This window comes from Vicugna pacos, chromosome 6 (genome assembly GCF_048564905.1).
Source record: "Vicugna pacos chromosome 6, VicPac4, whole genome shotgun sequence".
NCBI lineage: Eukaryota > Metazoa > Chordata > Mammalia > Artiodactyla > Camelidae > Vicugna > Vicugna pacos.
Window position 1 is genome coordinate 12,955,883 of NC_132992.1, and position 15,663 is coordinate 12,971,545.

General features: G+C 37.2%; 1 protein-coding gene across 2 annotated transcripts in view; it reads right to left on the minus strand.

The window, feature by feature from the left end:
- Positions 1 to 15,663, minus strand: part of UNC13C (unc-13 homolog C) — a 471,320-nt gene that overhangs the window by 238,250 nt on the left and 217,407 nt on the right. For both annotated transcript variants that reach the window (XM_031672763.2, XM_072962394.1), the window contains 3 exons: positions 14,337 to 14,506; positions 11,514 to 11,629; positions 8,758 to 8,921 (listed from right to left, as the gene is read on the minus strand). In XM_031672763.2, the coding sequence (XP_031528623.1) occupies positions 8,758 to 8,921; positions 11,514 to 11,629; positions 14,337 to 14,506 (450 nt within the window). The remainder of the gene's footprint in view (positions 1 to 8,757; positions 8,922 to 11,513; positions 11,630 to 14,336; positions 14,507 to 15,663) is intronic.

A 15,663-nucleotide genomic window follows, 5' to 3' on the forward strand; every position in this document is an offset into this window, starting at 1 on the left:
GTGGGAAAGCTGCTGTTTTCCACCAAGAACAGCTGAGAACACTTTGGAAACTAGACCGGCTTAGGAAGGTTATGTTTTTGTTTTGCTTTGTTTCACCAGGGCTTCTGAAGTCCCACACCCTCTCTGTACTTGCTGCGATTAGATATTTCTTTCCTTTTGGAGTTTTTTCCCTCCCTAAGTTTACCAAGCAAATAAAGTGATTAAGGGCTGGAGTTCAAGCAATTTAAGTTCAGAATCATCTCTCTTAACCACCAGGGTACACCTTCTCTTCATTTACCCTCTTCCCTCTTTCTTTGATGTGGTGTATTACTTGTGCACGTATCTGTTTCTTCCAGAAAGTGTTGAGTTCATGTTTAGTCATCATTTTCTCCAGTCCACCTCTAGCATAGTGCTTTCTTGTACACAGGAGTTGACCAGTAAGGGCTTAATGAAAACAAATGAAGCAATCAGAGCCAGTGGTATTTAGGCAGAGTTAGAGGCAGGGCATGGCTACCTTGAGTGTGACAGTTTATCAAAATGATTGCTTTGTGAACATTGGGTTGAAGTGCATAGAAGTTAATGCACAATGATCACAACTCTGAAGGTGAATGGTATTCTGTTTATAATTGGTGGACTGAGAGCAGTATTTTAAATTTTCCAGAGCATTAGGCATGCATTCTTCTTGGAGAACTGATAGTAATATTTTACTTTCTGATGAACATGTAACTGATGATTGCTGGAGTCTGATGGGCGGTAGCCAGCTGTACATGACCTCCGCCTCTGAATCTCCCACGGCGATATCCAAGGAAACCAAAAAAAAAAAGGATGTAAACTCAAACAACACTGAAAGTTAGAGGTATCAATCAGATTTCCTGGTATCTAGAAGGGACTTTGCTTAAGTTTAAGGCAGCTGGGTAGATTGAGAGATCTTTAGTGACTAACTAGTGTCTAAACCCCTAAAATATTAGCCTGACTGGAGAGGAAACAGAAGAATAGAACCATGCACTGTCTACCCCTCTATTAGAGGGGAGGGATCTAGGCTGCTGGCCAGCAAGGCTGTCAATCACTTTCCTGTTCCATGGCAATGGCTTTCTAAGCCAGTAAAGCTGTCTCATTTCCCACACTTTCTCACTCTCTACCCATTAAAGAGTACGCAGCTCCCACGACTACAATACAGCTGATGCAATGGGCAATGGGATTTGAAGCTAGTGGGAAGAAAGGGCTGGAGGAACACTGGGAATAGTATACCCTGGGGTTTCTACATAACTTTTATGGTCCGCTTCTAGCCAGAACAGAATTCACAGGTTGTTTACAGTATCTAGGAAAAGAAATCCAGCTCTTATATTTAAAGAGCCCACCAATAGGAGCAGGTGATTATCTTTCCTCAAACTAAAAGCAAACTGCATCTGAATAAAGTCATGGCACATAGGGAACATTTTCAGAGGCTTGCCTATCGGTGTGAAGTCTGCAGGTGAATGCTGACAACACCCAGGTGGTCAACGAATACTGATTCAAAAGAACCTTTTAAGTTGCCAAACAAGCAGAATGCAAACATCTTTGTATGCTATTATCTCAAAACACACACACACACACAGCAAAAATGACCAAAAACTTGGTCAGAAACACTATTAACAAAAATAGTCAGTGTTTTTCTCTGGATGGAGCTACAATTTTCGTGATTTAAAAAAACACATCGTGTCCTTTAAAAATAATTTACTGTTAGCCTTTTTTATTACTCTTATCAGAAAAATATGTAACATGTATATTTAAAATGTTAACTCAACTTTTGCCCTGTTATTGATTTTATGTCTCTTTGTGACTCTTAGCATCAATAAGAAACAAAGTAATCCAATTCCTTTTAAAAGTTTCGTTAGATTATCTAAAGTAAATTTTTCTTTATATTTTTGTAAAGCATCTTTAAAGTATACAATGTAAAACTATATAATCTATATTATTTTCTACAGTATCATTAAGATTTTTGTGGAAGTCAAATCACTCAATTTTTTTTCTTTCAAAATTTATCATAGATCTTACTAAGTTCTGATTAATGACTAGATTGAAAAACTACTATAAATTACTGTGCAATAGATACCAGCCCTATTTCACTCAATAAAATACATCAATAATTAATTTTAAAGATACTAATGAAAAGTTCTTGGCTCATAACTTCCTGAGGCAAAATACAGGGATGAGAATGGTGAAAACGTGAAAATCAAAGGAGGATAATGAGAAAAACCCAGTATTTCCCTTAATGATACTTTTCTTCCCAATAGATACTTACGTCAGTTTCAATATCAAGTTAACATTATTATGGTGTTTTTCTTGTCAGATGACTAAAATGGAAAACAAAATTGTTGTTCAGTAAAAGGAAAATAGGTCAAAGTCATAAACACGACCCTTCTAAATTTGGAAAGAATTAAGTTGAACATGTCTCAATACACCTAAAAATTAAAGACACAATATTTGGGAAGTAACTGTCACCTTTTAGAACTTATATAAAATGTTCTACTTAGAATTAGTGACTCAGGGGTAAATAATCAGTTGGAATACCAAGATCAAATGTTTAAGCTTTTGATATTAACTAAAAAAAAAAAACCACTAAAACTTAGAAACTGATTTCCAGGTCACGCTAAGGAGTACCATCTTTCACCTGGTTGGTAAAAATACCCGTCTTTCTCAGAAAGCGTGACTAGGAGCATGGTAAGTTAGATAGTACCCTTTGGTACCCTAACAACAATCTATATTGAAATTGCCTTTTCACGTGCACTTTTAACCGTAAATGGTAAATGACTCGGCAGCGGATATAATATAGGTAATAGTATGCATCAAAGTACTCATTTCTTACATGACTGAGGGCAAAAAGGAAAAAAAAGAGAGACAAATTTCAAAGAAGCAAAAGTATTCATTAGGGTTAGTGGTTATAGCTAGAAATCTTGAAGCAATGGTCAGCTAAAAGCTTTTTTGGTATGTGTGTGTGGCAGAGGAGGGAGGGATTCTGGGCAGCCAATTTAAAGGTACTATGGTATAGTCATTCTAATCCAACCCCTATTCTGACCTTACAAAAGTAACTTCCTCACTGTTAGATTCAGTTTCTCCATCTGCAAAAGGAGAGAAACTATCAGAAGATCTAATCCTTACAAGCCTTAACATGCCAACCATCTCTGAACATGGAGATACTGAGTCCAGCTGTACACATTACTTCCTCCTATCATCAACATGTGATTCCACTGGAGCCCATGGTTAGCTGGGATGACCAGGAACCAGGGGACAAAGGAATCATTCTGAGGCACCCTTTGCACTTTGAGTTTTCAGCTAACAGACTTCTACCTGGTCTTCAATGTGGCCGTTTGCCTCTCAGTTGATGTGTGCCCATTCCTTACACATGGTTACTATCAAGGCAAGCTTTCTTGCTTCTAACCATTTCCTTGAAAATCATTTCCTTTTAAGGCCACAGTTCTAATACTATTTAAATTATTCCAAGGAGGGAGAGGGGAACAGGATTAAAAGTACAATTAGCAACTTAAAATGACTGAGTATATCCCTGCAGCAAACCGCTCCCTCCACAAGTACACCTTTAAACCAAATAGCTCAAAATATACTACTGACTGATCTCTCAAATTGTTTAACATTTCCCCAGAAAGACATGATTAAAAAACAAGGGATTAATAATGTTAAAATCACTTGACTTTGCTTTTGCAAGAAAACAGGATTAGTGTCAAATCAATTTAATAAGTGGAATTTCAGTGCCATGGGGAAAGTTAGAGCAACAAACTCCAAAGATGCTTAAATTGCTGATAATGGGATAGTTACTGGCGTGTTTTCAGGTGAAGCAACAGCTAGAACATTATCAACCATTCATTCTCAAAATATTATCAGCAAAATACTGGGAAGTCATTCTTATTTCAAGTAACACATCTGGATTCAGCTCACTTGCGATTGTTTTGTAGGCATCATGATGGAAACAAAAAATAAGACAACCATCTATCTCATCTGACTTTTTCTGGACAACTGGCCTTTATCACACCCATCTTATGATTTCAAAGGATGAGAAATGCCTTTGATCCTGAAGATTTAAAAATCAATTATGAAAATAAGAGCAGAATGATTGGAAAGAAGCACCAAAAGGAAAACGGTGATCCTTAGAAGAGATTTCAGGGAAACAGCAGAAGATGAAAAGTAAGACTAGCTCTATTCCTGATGTGAGAAATATACTAAAATAATAATCACATTTGCCCCTGAAAGTTCAGATTAGTATGCATTTCAAGTGATTTTAATCACTGCTGTCACTAAAGAGGGGCTCAAACATTTAAGGATCACTTCTCATTTGGATAAAAGCATCATAGCTTTCCACAGACGCTAAGGACTGCTCCAGCTCAGTGATGGCGGTTTGGAGTATCAGGGCAGTGGGGTGGGACAGGAAAGTAATGAAATGCACAGAGTGGAGGGGAATGACGGAGGTTGAAGAGCAAGTCAGGATGGGACCCTCTGGCTACCCAGCAGCTTTCTCTTCATCTGTGCCTGAACCGGCCCCTCCATGTCTCCACTCTTATTGTACTCCATTACGGTGTCTGGTTATTATCTAATTTATTATTCCTCTTCTCCCTAGATTAGGAGCTCACTGAGGAAAAGCACTCCTTTTATTGCCATATCCCCACTGCCCTGTGTAAGTCCTCATACTTAGCTCCTCAGTGTCTATCGAATAAATGAATTACACCTTCTGGAATGCGGGCTCCATGAGAGACTGAACCTTAACTTCTTGGTTGCTGATGAATTCTATGTGCCAAGAAAACTTCCTGGCATTTGGTAGGAATGCCTTAAAAGAATGAATGATTCAATTAAGCAGCACTCTCCTTAGAAAGTAGGCTCATGGCTCAAATGGCTAAAATACACTAGTGGCTTTAAAGTAAACTTTGTCTCAACAGTTCTGGCTCGAAATATGAGTTAGGTTAAGAAGGCCAGTGCTGAAGTATGTGTTGTCTGTTAAGCAGGCTGAGGTAAAAAAAAAAAAAACAAAAAACACTGACCCAGTGGTTGTCCCTTATTCAGTATTACAGAGGCATGATGACTAAAGTCTAATGGAATCTTACATTTTGTGAGACATCTTGGGCTTCATTTTTGAATAGACGACTCTTTAAATGCTCAGTTAAAATGCATTTGCTTGGCAGAAATTACCTCTAGAGGACAATTTAATCCTTGGTGCTCGACATGAAACTCCCTTGCTTGTGTTTGGGGGTGAACAGTTGGTCTGTCAGATCATGATTAAGAACACATATGTCTGCATAAATGGATGACAAGTAACCAGAACTGCCAAGATTATCATGATGGAAAACAGGTTTTATGCCTTACCTCATGCTAAACGTGTGGAATAGCGTGCTCCTTTGAAAAAGGGAACAGACTCTTACTGTCACAAATTGGAAAATTGCTTTTGTTTGAGATGGGTGGTTAAATTTACCATGTGGGAACAAATCCTCCAGGTCTTTGATCAATCACTTGTCCAAATAGGAAAACAGTAATCTCCTTCCTTCTCTCAAATGCTCCAAAACAAAGGATAGATTTTTATGCTACAAATAGGGCTAATAAATTGTGCCCTCATTCTGTGGTAAAAGGATAGAGCATATACAGTAAGCAGGAAGCACCTTGGAGGACTGGCAAGTTCAGCATTAATGTTCAGATTATTTACCAGCAAAACAGATTCAGCCTCCTCCTTATGATAAGAAATACACAAGAGGAAAATTTAATAATGTGCAACCAGACTCTCTGACTTAACACATACTTTCCCCTTCATTCATTTCTGCTCCAAATCCATCTTCAAATAAATGGGAGTAGGCTTAAAAGAAACCAAGCAATCTATAATAAAAGAGGAAGATTATGAAGGTACTTGGGAATTTGGCTAAGCTTAAAGGGACTTTAAATATCAAAAGAAAATGATCTGCTTTTTCTGATCCAGTGGTATCTAAGAAAGTCCGCAAGAATAAGCCAGAAAGAGAAAGAAAAATACCGTATGATACCACTTTTTTTTGGGAATCTAAAAAAAAAGATACAAATGATCTTATTTACAAAACAGAAAGAGACTCACAGATAGAAAACAAACTTATGGTTACCAGGTGGGGAAGAGGGGGTGGGAAGGGATAAATTGAGAGTTCAAGATTTGCAGATACTAACTACTATATATAAAATAGATAAACAGCAAGTTGATGCTGTATAGCACAGGGAACTATATTCAATATCTTGTAATAACCTTTAATGGAAAAGAATATGAAAACCACTATATGTACGTATGTGCATGACTGAGACACTATGCTGTACACCAGAAATCGACACATTGTAACGGACTATACTTCAATTTAAAAAATAAATAAATAAAGAACAGCTCCCAGGTCCTTGACAAAGCTTATCCAGAGCTGAAAACCCGACAAAATGCTTTAAAAAATGTTTATACACCCAAAGGGCAGAGAAGGAATTTACAGTAAGTTTTCTAAAATAAACGCTCTGAGGAAAGGGAAGTCAGGGGCCCATGAGTGAGGCTCTGGATTCTGTACGGGCCAAGGTGAGGGGGAGGCCAGGGGCCTAGAGGCAAAGGCAGCCTGTCTGAAGTTTCGTGAGGCTGAGGGCACAGTCACCGCCCGCTCGGCCGGTACTTAATACTAAAAGCAACATTTGAAAAACGAAAATACCAATGTCAAACCGAACGTGTACCAGCAGCGGAAATACTCTGCTGCATTTTGTTATAGTTCAAGTGCATTTGTCAATTTACCGCACAAAAAGCTGGCATTCTTCTTCCTTACGTTTACCTGCCTTGCGTCCTCTCTTTAGACCAACACTTGGCCATCTGAGGTCCACAGTGAAACCCAGTCCACAGCTTTCGCTTGTAAACAGAGTTTTATCAGAGCACAGCCAAGCGGCTGTGTTGACGTCTGTGGCTGCTTGCGCACTGGGAAAAGAGTTGAGCAGCTGTGACAGTGACCACAGGACTCACAAAGCTGAAAATATTTACTCTATGACCCTTAACAGAAAACAAAATTTTGCCGACCCCTGCTTCAGACTATTTTCTGTGTGAGCAGAGGCTCTGTCACAGTGACTCCTGTAAATCCCAGGGAACCCAATTCACCTGTCAGTCACTTGATACCAAAAAGAGTATCCAAAAATACTTTTTTAAATCATTACTATTTACTTAGGTTAAAGGCAACAGAAAAATAAAAGTGATAAGGTAAAGGATGGATGATTCTTCTCTTTTAAACTATCATATACTTAACCATTTTTTTTCTGCAGTAATGTGATTGTGCTCTCAGAATATAAGAAATGTGGTGATAAATGTGACATCAACTCACAGAAATATTTCGGAATAAGCTCAATTTGATCCTTTCTTTTACTGAGATTCTTTCCAAAAGCCGGTTTTCTTGTTCTGTTTTTTTTTTTTAAAACATAGCTCTCTTTTGGAAGAATGGTTCATTTACTTTAGATTGTTAATCAGAGTTGCATTTTAATTGTACTCATATTTTATCCTAGATGTTCTGATCAGTTCCTGCAGCCACCAACATGGCACAGACTTCATCATGGCTGCTCCATTTACAAAACAGGCTGCCCCAAAAGAAGTGAGCTCCCTGTTATCGCAGGTGAGCAAGCACAGAGAGGACGACAATCAGCGAGGGATGCAAAAACGGTGTTTCCTGACGTGCAGAGAGGCTCAGGTGGGTCACCTTTAAGTTCCTTTTCTTGCCTAAGAATCTATGAGTCTTTTTTTATCTAGCATTGGGACATTCTATAAACTGAAAAAGCACACACACTTTATCAGAAATTTTAAAAAAATTCTTCCATATGCTGTTCTAAATATATGACTGCTGATTAATTCTCTGAGCAGTACACTTTGAAGATTCTCAGTCCACTCAACAACTGTCAAGATGGTTGAGAATGATTACCTGGGTCAGCATCCATTGTGTTCACATGAGAATATCATGTGATCTTTAATATGAAAGAACAGTCGACTAATGTATGTACATAAATAGTTTACATGTGATACATAGCTTATACCTGAACAAAATGCACTTACAAAATTAGACCAGGTTGCACAAGATGAACTGTGGGAAAGTTAATAACCCAATTCTAAATCCGTGCTGAAACTCCTCAGTAAGCGGTGTGTGTCTGTACGGGTCACCTCTATTGTACTACATTTACTGTTCTATTTAGGTTCTACAGGTGCTCAATAAATCTTCATTTTCCTGACTTAGCAGCACTGATATAAATAAAGGAAGGAAGGATATTGGTTAGGGTCAAGAGAACGTAATGGCTCCAGGTGGGTCTCTGATGCTAACGGGCTTCGTAACCTTGGACAGGGCACTTACATCATCAGGCTTTAATTTTCTCAATATCAAATAGGGCATTGGTTCTCAAACTTCAGAGTGTACGAGAACCACCTAGGGCATATTAAAACCCAGATCACTGGGCCCCTCCCTCCGAGTTTCTGATTCTGTAGGTCTGAAGGAGGGTAGAAAATCTGCAGTGCTCAGTTCCCAGGTGCTGCTAATGCTGCTAGTAAGGGAACCGTACTTTGAGAACAGAATGAGAATCAGGAAGATGATGGCAGTGAGTTACCGATCCCTTAGAGCTTTATAGTTATAAGAGAGAGGGTAGCCAGCATCCAATCAGCACATTAAAATGTAATTCTTTTTTAATCAAAATTTCACTTGTATTAGAAGAAGGGAGATGAATATTCTCTTTTTTGTTTGTTTCTCTAGACTTCCACAGATATTTCCAAACACGTAAATGTTCTGTAGTACTCACGTCATAGCTTGATAAATGGATTCAATCCCATAACGCATTGCAAATTCATCAACTATTTCTTGGGAAGCATCATCAAAGAAAACCTTCCAGGCTTCATCTCCTTTGACCTCTGGGATTTTCACTCCACCATTAGACTTCACTTCAGTCAAGTAATGGAACAGATTCTGAAAGTAAGTGGTTTTCAATTGCTCAGTAATTCCACAGACTAGGTCAGACCTATTTAACAGTAACATTCAGTAAAGTACACTTACATTGTAATTGCATCTAATGTTTCATCAGCATCTCTGAACAAGAAAAATGTCTTGTATTTTTATCCTAACTCACCTCATCTTTATGCAAATTCTGATTATATTTCTGCCTGGGTCTATACAGAATCAAGGATTCAAATGTTTCATATACACCAAATTATTTTAGAAGTAAATATTTTTGCATGTAAACATTTCCACATGCTAGAACATATTTTGCATTCACAGGTTCAGAGTAAATTATGGAGCTCTGGATGAACTGTCTTATTAGGCTATGTTAATACAGAATCCAGGTATGTAAATTATACTAAAAGGGCTTTTTTCTGCCACATGGTAGGAGTCACAACAATGAACTGAGGTTGAAAATAAATGTTTATTAAAATTTTGTAACAAAAAAATCACTATATATAATTCCTTTTGCTTCTAATAAGTTTAGAAACTGCTGCATGGATGCAGCCTGGGTCAATGAAGGACACTTTCTTGGATTTCAGTTCTTTTTGGTTCTTGGAGCAGCAGACAAGACTCTGAAAAGCAAAGCATGCTGCTGTTCCTTATTCCAAATCCCTGCCCTCATTAAGGTCAGAGTTGGCACCCCATTCTGCCAGTTCGGGGGGTTTCTCTCTCTCTCTCTCTCTCTCTCTCTCTTTTTTTTCGGTCTAAAACCGAACCACCTTTCTTGAAGGAGTATCACTGGCTAGGTTATGGTCAGGAAATTAAGCCTTGGTTCTATCTCTAATTACTATGTCATGTGTAAATGACTTAAATACTGTTTCTCATTTCCTTCTTGAGTAAAATGGAGATGGAAATAATTACATATGTATTTTTTCATAGATATATTTAGGAAAAATAATGTGCCAAGAGCAAAGATTCTCCCAGCTATCTTTTCCTTTCTTAGGCAGGTACTTTCTCTGTTCTTTGAGCACGGGGAAAGGTATATTGCTCATATTTTTTGATACGTGGGACAAGTGTCATTTGCATCAGAGAAAGGCACCTCCAACAAAGCTCTTAGTTGCAAAGTATCCAATAGAAGCCCAGGATTATTTGTCTGTGCGTGCACACAGATGCACAACAGTGACTAGAAACTGCCCTTTCAATTTAAATTGGGTGGTTTCCACCTCTAAGCCAAAACAGGCCCTCCCGTTTGGGTGAGGCATTTTCTACTATCCATGAGTAGGTAACTACATTCCAATACTTGTCACCCAAGTGGGTTTGTGGAAAGGGTGGTTAAAGTGGAAGAGAGTTACATATTTTTTTGAATTATGTTTTTTTCCGGATATATGCCCAATTTAAAAAGACACATGCACCCTGATGTTCATAGCAGCATTATTTACAATAGCCAAGACATGGAAACAATCTAAATGCCCTCTGACTGATGACTGGACAAAGAAGATGTGGTATGTATATGTATATACATATATATAATCTGTACACACACACACACACACACACACACACACACACACACACACACACACACGGAATACTATTCAGCCATAAAAAAGAATAAAATAATGCCATTTGCAACAACATGGATGGACCTGGAGATCATTATTCTAAGTGAAGTAAGACAGAAAGAGAAAGGAAAATGCCATATGATATTGCTTATATCTGGAAATCTAAAAAAAAGGACACAAGTGAATTTACCTATAAAACAGAAACAGACTCACAGACACAGAGAACAAACCTATGGTTACCAGGGGTTAAAGGAGGTGGGAAGGGATATATTGGGAGTTCAAAAATTGTACCTCTTGGGGACAGATGGAAATGTTAGCTATCTTGATTGTGGCAGTGGTTTCACTGGTGCATACATCTATCAAAAGTCATCAAAGTGTACATCTGAAATATGTAGTTTATTGTACACGAACCATACCACAATAAAGGTGTTTTAAGAAATATAAATAAAATAAAATGGAGGAGAGTTCAGTATGTTTGAAGCCCTCTGTAGTGCTCAGAAAAAGATGAAAAATTACTGCTTCTTACACTGGCTCCCCAAAGCCAATGCTATGACATCAGCATTTTTAGATTTATAGACAAATCTCCTAAATAAATCTTCACTACCTCAACAATCTGAACACTAACTCAGAGTTCTCAGAACTGTCAGGATTTGGATCCTCTCCTCCATGACTCAAGTACTACATATTTAATGCTTCCAAAATATCTGTCATGACTTATTTCTTCAACGAATGCTTTCTAACATTCATCTGTCTTCTTAGAAGAATGGTGATTTAATTTGGTCTACTTAGTCATTATCATCTTATTTCCTTGTTTATTAATACCTGCCTCAGATGCTTGTACTAAACCTTCTTGAAGGACAGCCAGCCCTCTCTTCAGTGGGTAAGCCACAGGCTGTAGAATAGTCTAGCACACCACCTGCTAGACTGTGGAGTAAGAACTTCACGAACAATTGCCCACACCCAATTTAACTGAATTTTTAAACCAAGTATTTTGTTGGCTGATCCATAATCAACACAATCATTACTAGGTTTTACTAACAGAATTCGGTTTACTCACCTCATGTAAACATGTATATTGTATATGATACGGAGCAACCTTCTCCTCTCCTTTTATTTCCACGTTGATTTTCAACCGAATGGCTCCAGAAACAGCTGATTTATCTGTCCGTTTCTCTGATGAAGCAAAAAGTAGTTGGTCAGTCATTTTTGACGACCCCATTTTTCTCATACAAGTTCTCAAAAGCCTAAAAAAAAGACTTTTATGGCTAAAAGCCATTTTTCTAGATCAGGCTTGATTAACCATAACGATTCTGCTAAATACAATGTAAAATAATGTGCCTAATATGTCACTGGGATTGTCAAACTGCAGTCTAGATACTTCAAACAGAAACCCTAATTCGAAGATCCTACCATTCTGATATAAATTTCAGTGTACCCGATCCACTTGTCCAATGAAATTATTTGAGTAATTAAAAGCAAAATTACTAAAAGATAAAATTAATCAGGAAAGTATTTTATTTTAAAAGCCTCACTTCTCTTTCTGTGGTTGAAAGATGAGTCAAAGCTCTAAGAAACAAAATCTGTTAATGGTTTTCTTTGCCAGTGATTCACGAAGACCTATATCCTACAGCCTGTGTTTGCTTATGAGTATTAGATTAACTATTTATTTGAATGGAATCAATGTGTGGACAATTCAAAGAACCCTTGTATTTGTGTACATGTGTGTCTAATATGAACTGACGAGTAGCTTTGAGAGAAAGAAAAAGAGTCACAAAACTCCCAGTGTTTGTGTAAGCAGGAGACCTAGGTCTGATAGCCAGTTCCCCGATGAAACATAAGGGGCAAGCTGACCCCTCTCACAAAGGAAAGATCATGAGGTGGATTGACACAGACTCAACCATCTTTAATTGACCGTCTTTCTAAATGAAACTGTACTTTTAGCTACACAAGATACAGTTAAATCAGGAAGTCTACTTTCTTCCTGCGGAGTGCCTCCTCAGTTTTCATCATGAACATTTAAGTCACTGCGTTGCAAAGACTCTTCCCTTAGGAGTGCCAGGATAATTGGTTTCTCCTGTTGACTAGGAGACAGGTGATTCTCAACAAATGTGACAGTTCTCTGCTGCGGCCAAGAGAAATTCAAGTTTTGAGATCTTTTCGTCACAGACCTCTTCCCAGAGCCACAGGGGAACATTTTAACTATCATCACTGCAATGGATCCAAAGGGCGCAGGCTCTGCTGGATGCCCAGGGCTCTTGGCCGAGCCCTCCTCCGCATGGTGTAATGAATTCTAGGTGATAAGGTACATTGTACAAAGAATGAAAATACAATCTAACGGGATTAGACCCATTAATCCCCACTGAGGGATTTTATACAAAGCTAATACTTGTTTTCTCTCTCTCTCTAAAGGTTAAATATTAGCAATGAGACCACAGAAGTAGGAAGTGAAGATGAGCAGGAAAAGGTGTCCAAGTTGTGTTGCATCGTGTCTTCCTCTCTACAGACTGAAGGACAGTTTCAGCATGAGAGCGGGGGGGCTGATTTTACTAACAGCACATTCAAATTACTTGGCAAACTGAATATACCCACTTATGTTTTGTCAAAATACAATCTGAGGAATTTCTGTTCTGCCTCAAGGACATGCTAACTTATCATAGAAATAAAAAAAAAGAGACCATGTGTACGCAAGCCTCATTAATTAAAACTCAACTTGTGAGTACTGTGCAGAGTTAATGGCCTAAAGTTCACCTTTATCTAACAACATTGTCTTCATATATAAAGTTATTTAATAGTATACAGTATAAACAAGATACAGGAGGATGATCATCGTAAGTCAGATAAAAATCCTATGCCAATAACAGAGAAGCACCAATTTTAAGAAAGTTTTCTTCAAAATAAAATATTTTTTGATAACAAGTTCTTCATCTAGCTTGAATCATTTATGTTCAGATAAATTATACATCTCTCCTTCTTTAAATTATTATATAATTCAGATCTTCATTAATTCTGTGTGACCTTATCCCTTTACTTTGTCAAATGTTACACTAATGGAAGTGTGTAGGTTTTTTAGAAGTCAAGAGCACTCTTTAATTTGCTAAAATGTACTGATATTCTAAATGGAAACACTTAGCAATACTGCGGTTGTATAGATCCTTCTTTAATTCACAACCAGCCCTTAAAAGTTTAATTAGAACATGTCAGAGGATATGATTAAGAAATTTGGATCATGTCCTTTACAGAAACTGAGAAGATTCATATTATTAAGTCAGCAGTCAACAGTCTAGGCTATTATTCAATTGTAGTTAAAATCAAATTAAAACTTATCTTTATTTAATTCTTGGTTCCATAATAAAATTCCACTTAAAACATGCCAATTATATTCTCAATATCATAAGCATAAATCCACATATGTATTTGGCTTTGCTTACTAAAGCCTACTTTTATATCATCTTTGAAAGATATCCAAAATACATTTTTCCTTTATTGCCAAAATTCATTAAGGGATGAATAGAAATGTCAAATATTACTAAGTTATAAGTAATTTGATTTCTATTCATTAGGCAAAGGCTTCTGAAGCTATATTTTATGAATTAAAAATTAAGATTGGGATAATATTTTTCTTCTAAAGAACACCTAGTTGATTCTCTGAAAGACTGAGCTGGAGTCTTTTGAGACTTTTCATCTCAAATTTACCGATGTCTTTAAATAATATAGAACTTGAATAATTATCACCTTAATTTCTAATGACAGTAAATCACCTAAAGTCCAACAGAATGTTCTAGAAAAGCATGAGTTATTTTTACCTATGGGAATACAATACCTACCACAGATGTTCTGGAATTTTATTTAGCTTTTTTCAAGTAGATATAAAGATAGTCACCTAAATTGTACCAGACATCCATTTCTCCACTCAGGGTCCTCACTTCTACAATTGTCTGTCCCAGAAAATCATCTGACTCCTTTTTGAAATGTTGCTTCACTCTGGATTTAATGTCATCATCTTCATCCCACACTCTGACTTTGATTCGATCTGTGGAGTTATGGCACTCACTGAAAATGAATATGGACAAGTTAGCAACCATTAATAACTTCTCTACATGGCATCTAATGTTAGCAACCTATTTCAAATATACCTAATCCAGAAAGCCATAGCATATGTTACATAATTAATAAGATTTCCCAAGGACTGCTGCAGGTATCAGGAGTACTGGAAAAAAGGTGCATGAGTTAAGTAATGTTAATAAGGGAATATCCTATACCATCCATTCTATTTCCTTTAACTGAACTGGATATGACCAAATATGGGTCAGAAATCTTTATTTAGAGTATCTTCTCTATATCTCCTATTTACAACAGTTACCTGTAATGACATGTCCGTGCTAAGAAAATTCTGTACCATAAATATAAAGCTAACTTAATTGTGATGGATGTTGAGAAAGTGGGCATCACAGAGTCCCACTAAAAAAATTCCAAGTATATAAAATCTTGTTAAATCAAGTATAATTATACAAAGTAAAAAAATCCCAGTAAGTATACAAGGGCTTGCTAAATCAATAGAATTATATCAAGATCCTTCTGTTTTTAGGGGGGAGGGTATAGCTCAAGTAGTAGAGCACATGCTTAGCATGTAGGAGGTCCTGGGTTCAATCCCTGGTACCTCCTCTAAAAATAAATAAACCTAATTACCTCCCCCTCCTGCCAAAATAAAAAAATAAGTAATGCAATAATAAATAAATAAAATATATAAAAAAGAAGGAACCGTACTTCAGGATGACACCTGCACCCCAATGTTCATAGCAGCACTTATTTACAATAGCCAAGACATGGAAACAGCCTAAATGTCCATCAACAGATGACTGGATAAAGAAGATGTGGTATTTTTATACAATGGAATACTACTCAGCCATAAAAACCGACAACATAACGCCATTTGCAGCAACATAGATGCTCCTGGAGAATGTCATTGTAAGTGAAGTAAGCCAGAAAGAGAAAGAAAAATACCATATGAGATCGCTCATATGTGAAATCTAAAAACAAAAAACAAACAAAAAAAGCATAAACACAGAACAGAAATAGACTCATAGACATAGAATACAGACTTGTGGTTGCCAAGCGGGGAGTGGGAAGAGATAGACAGGATTTCAAAGTTGTAGAATAGATAAACAAGATTATACTGTATAGCACAGGGAAATATACACAACATCTTA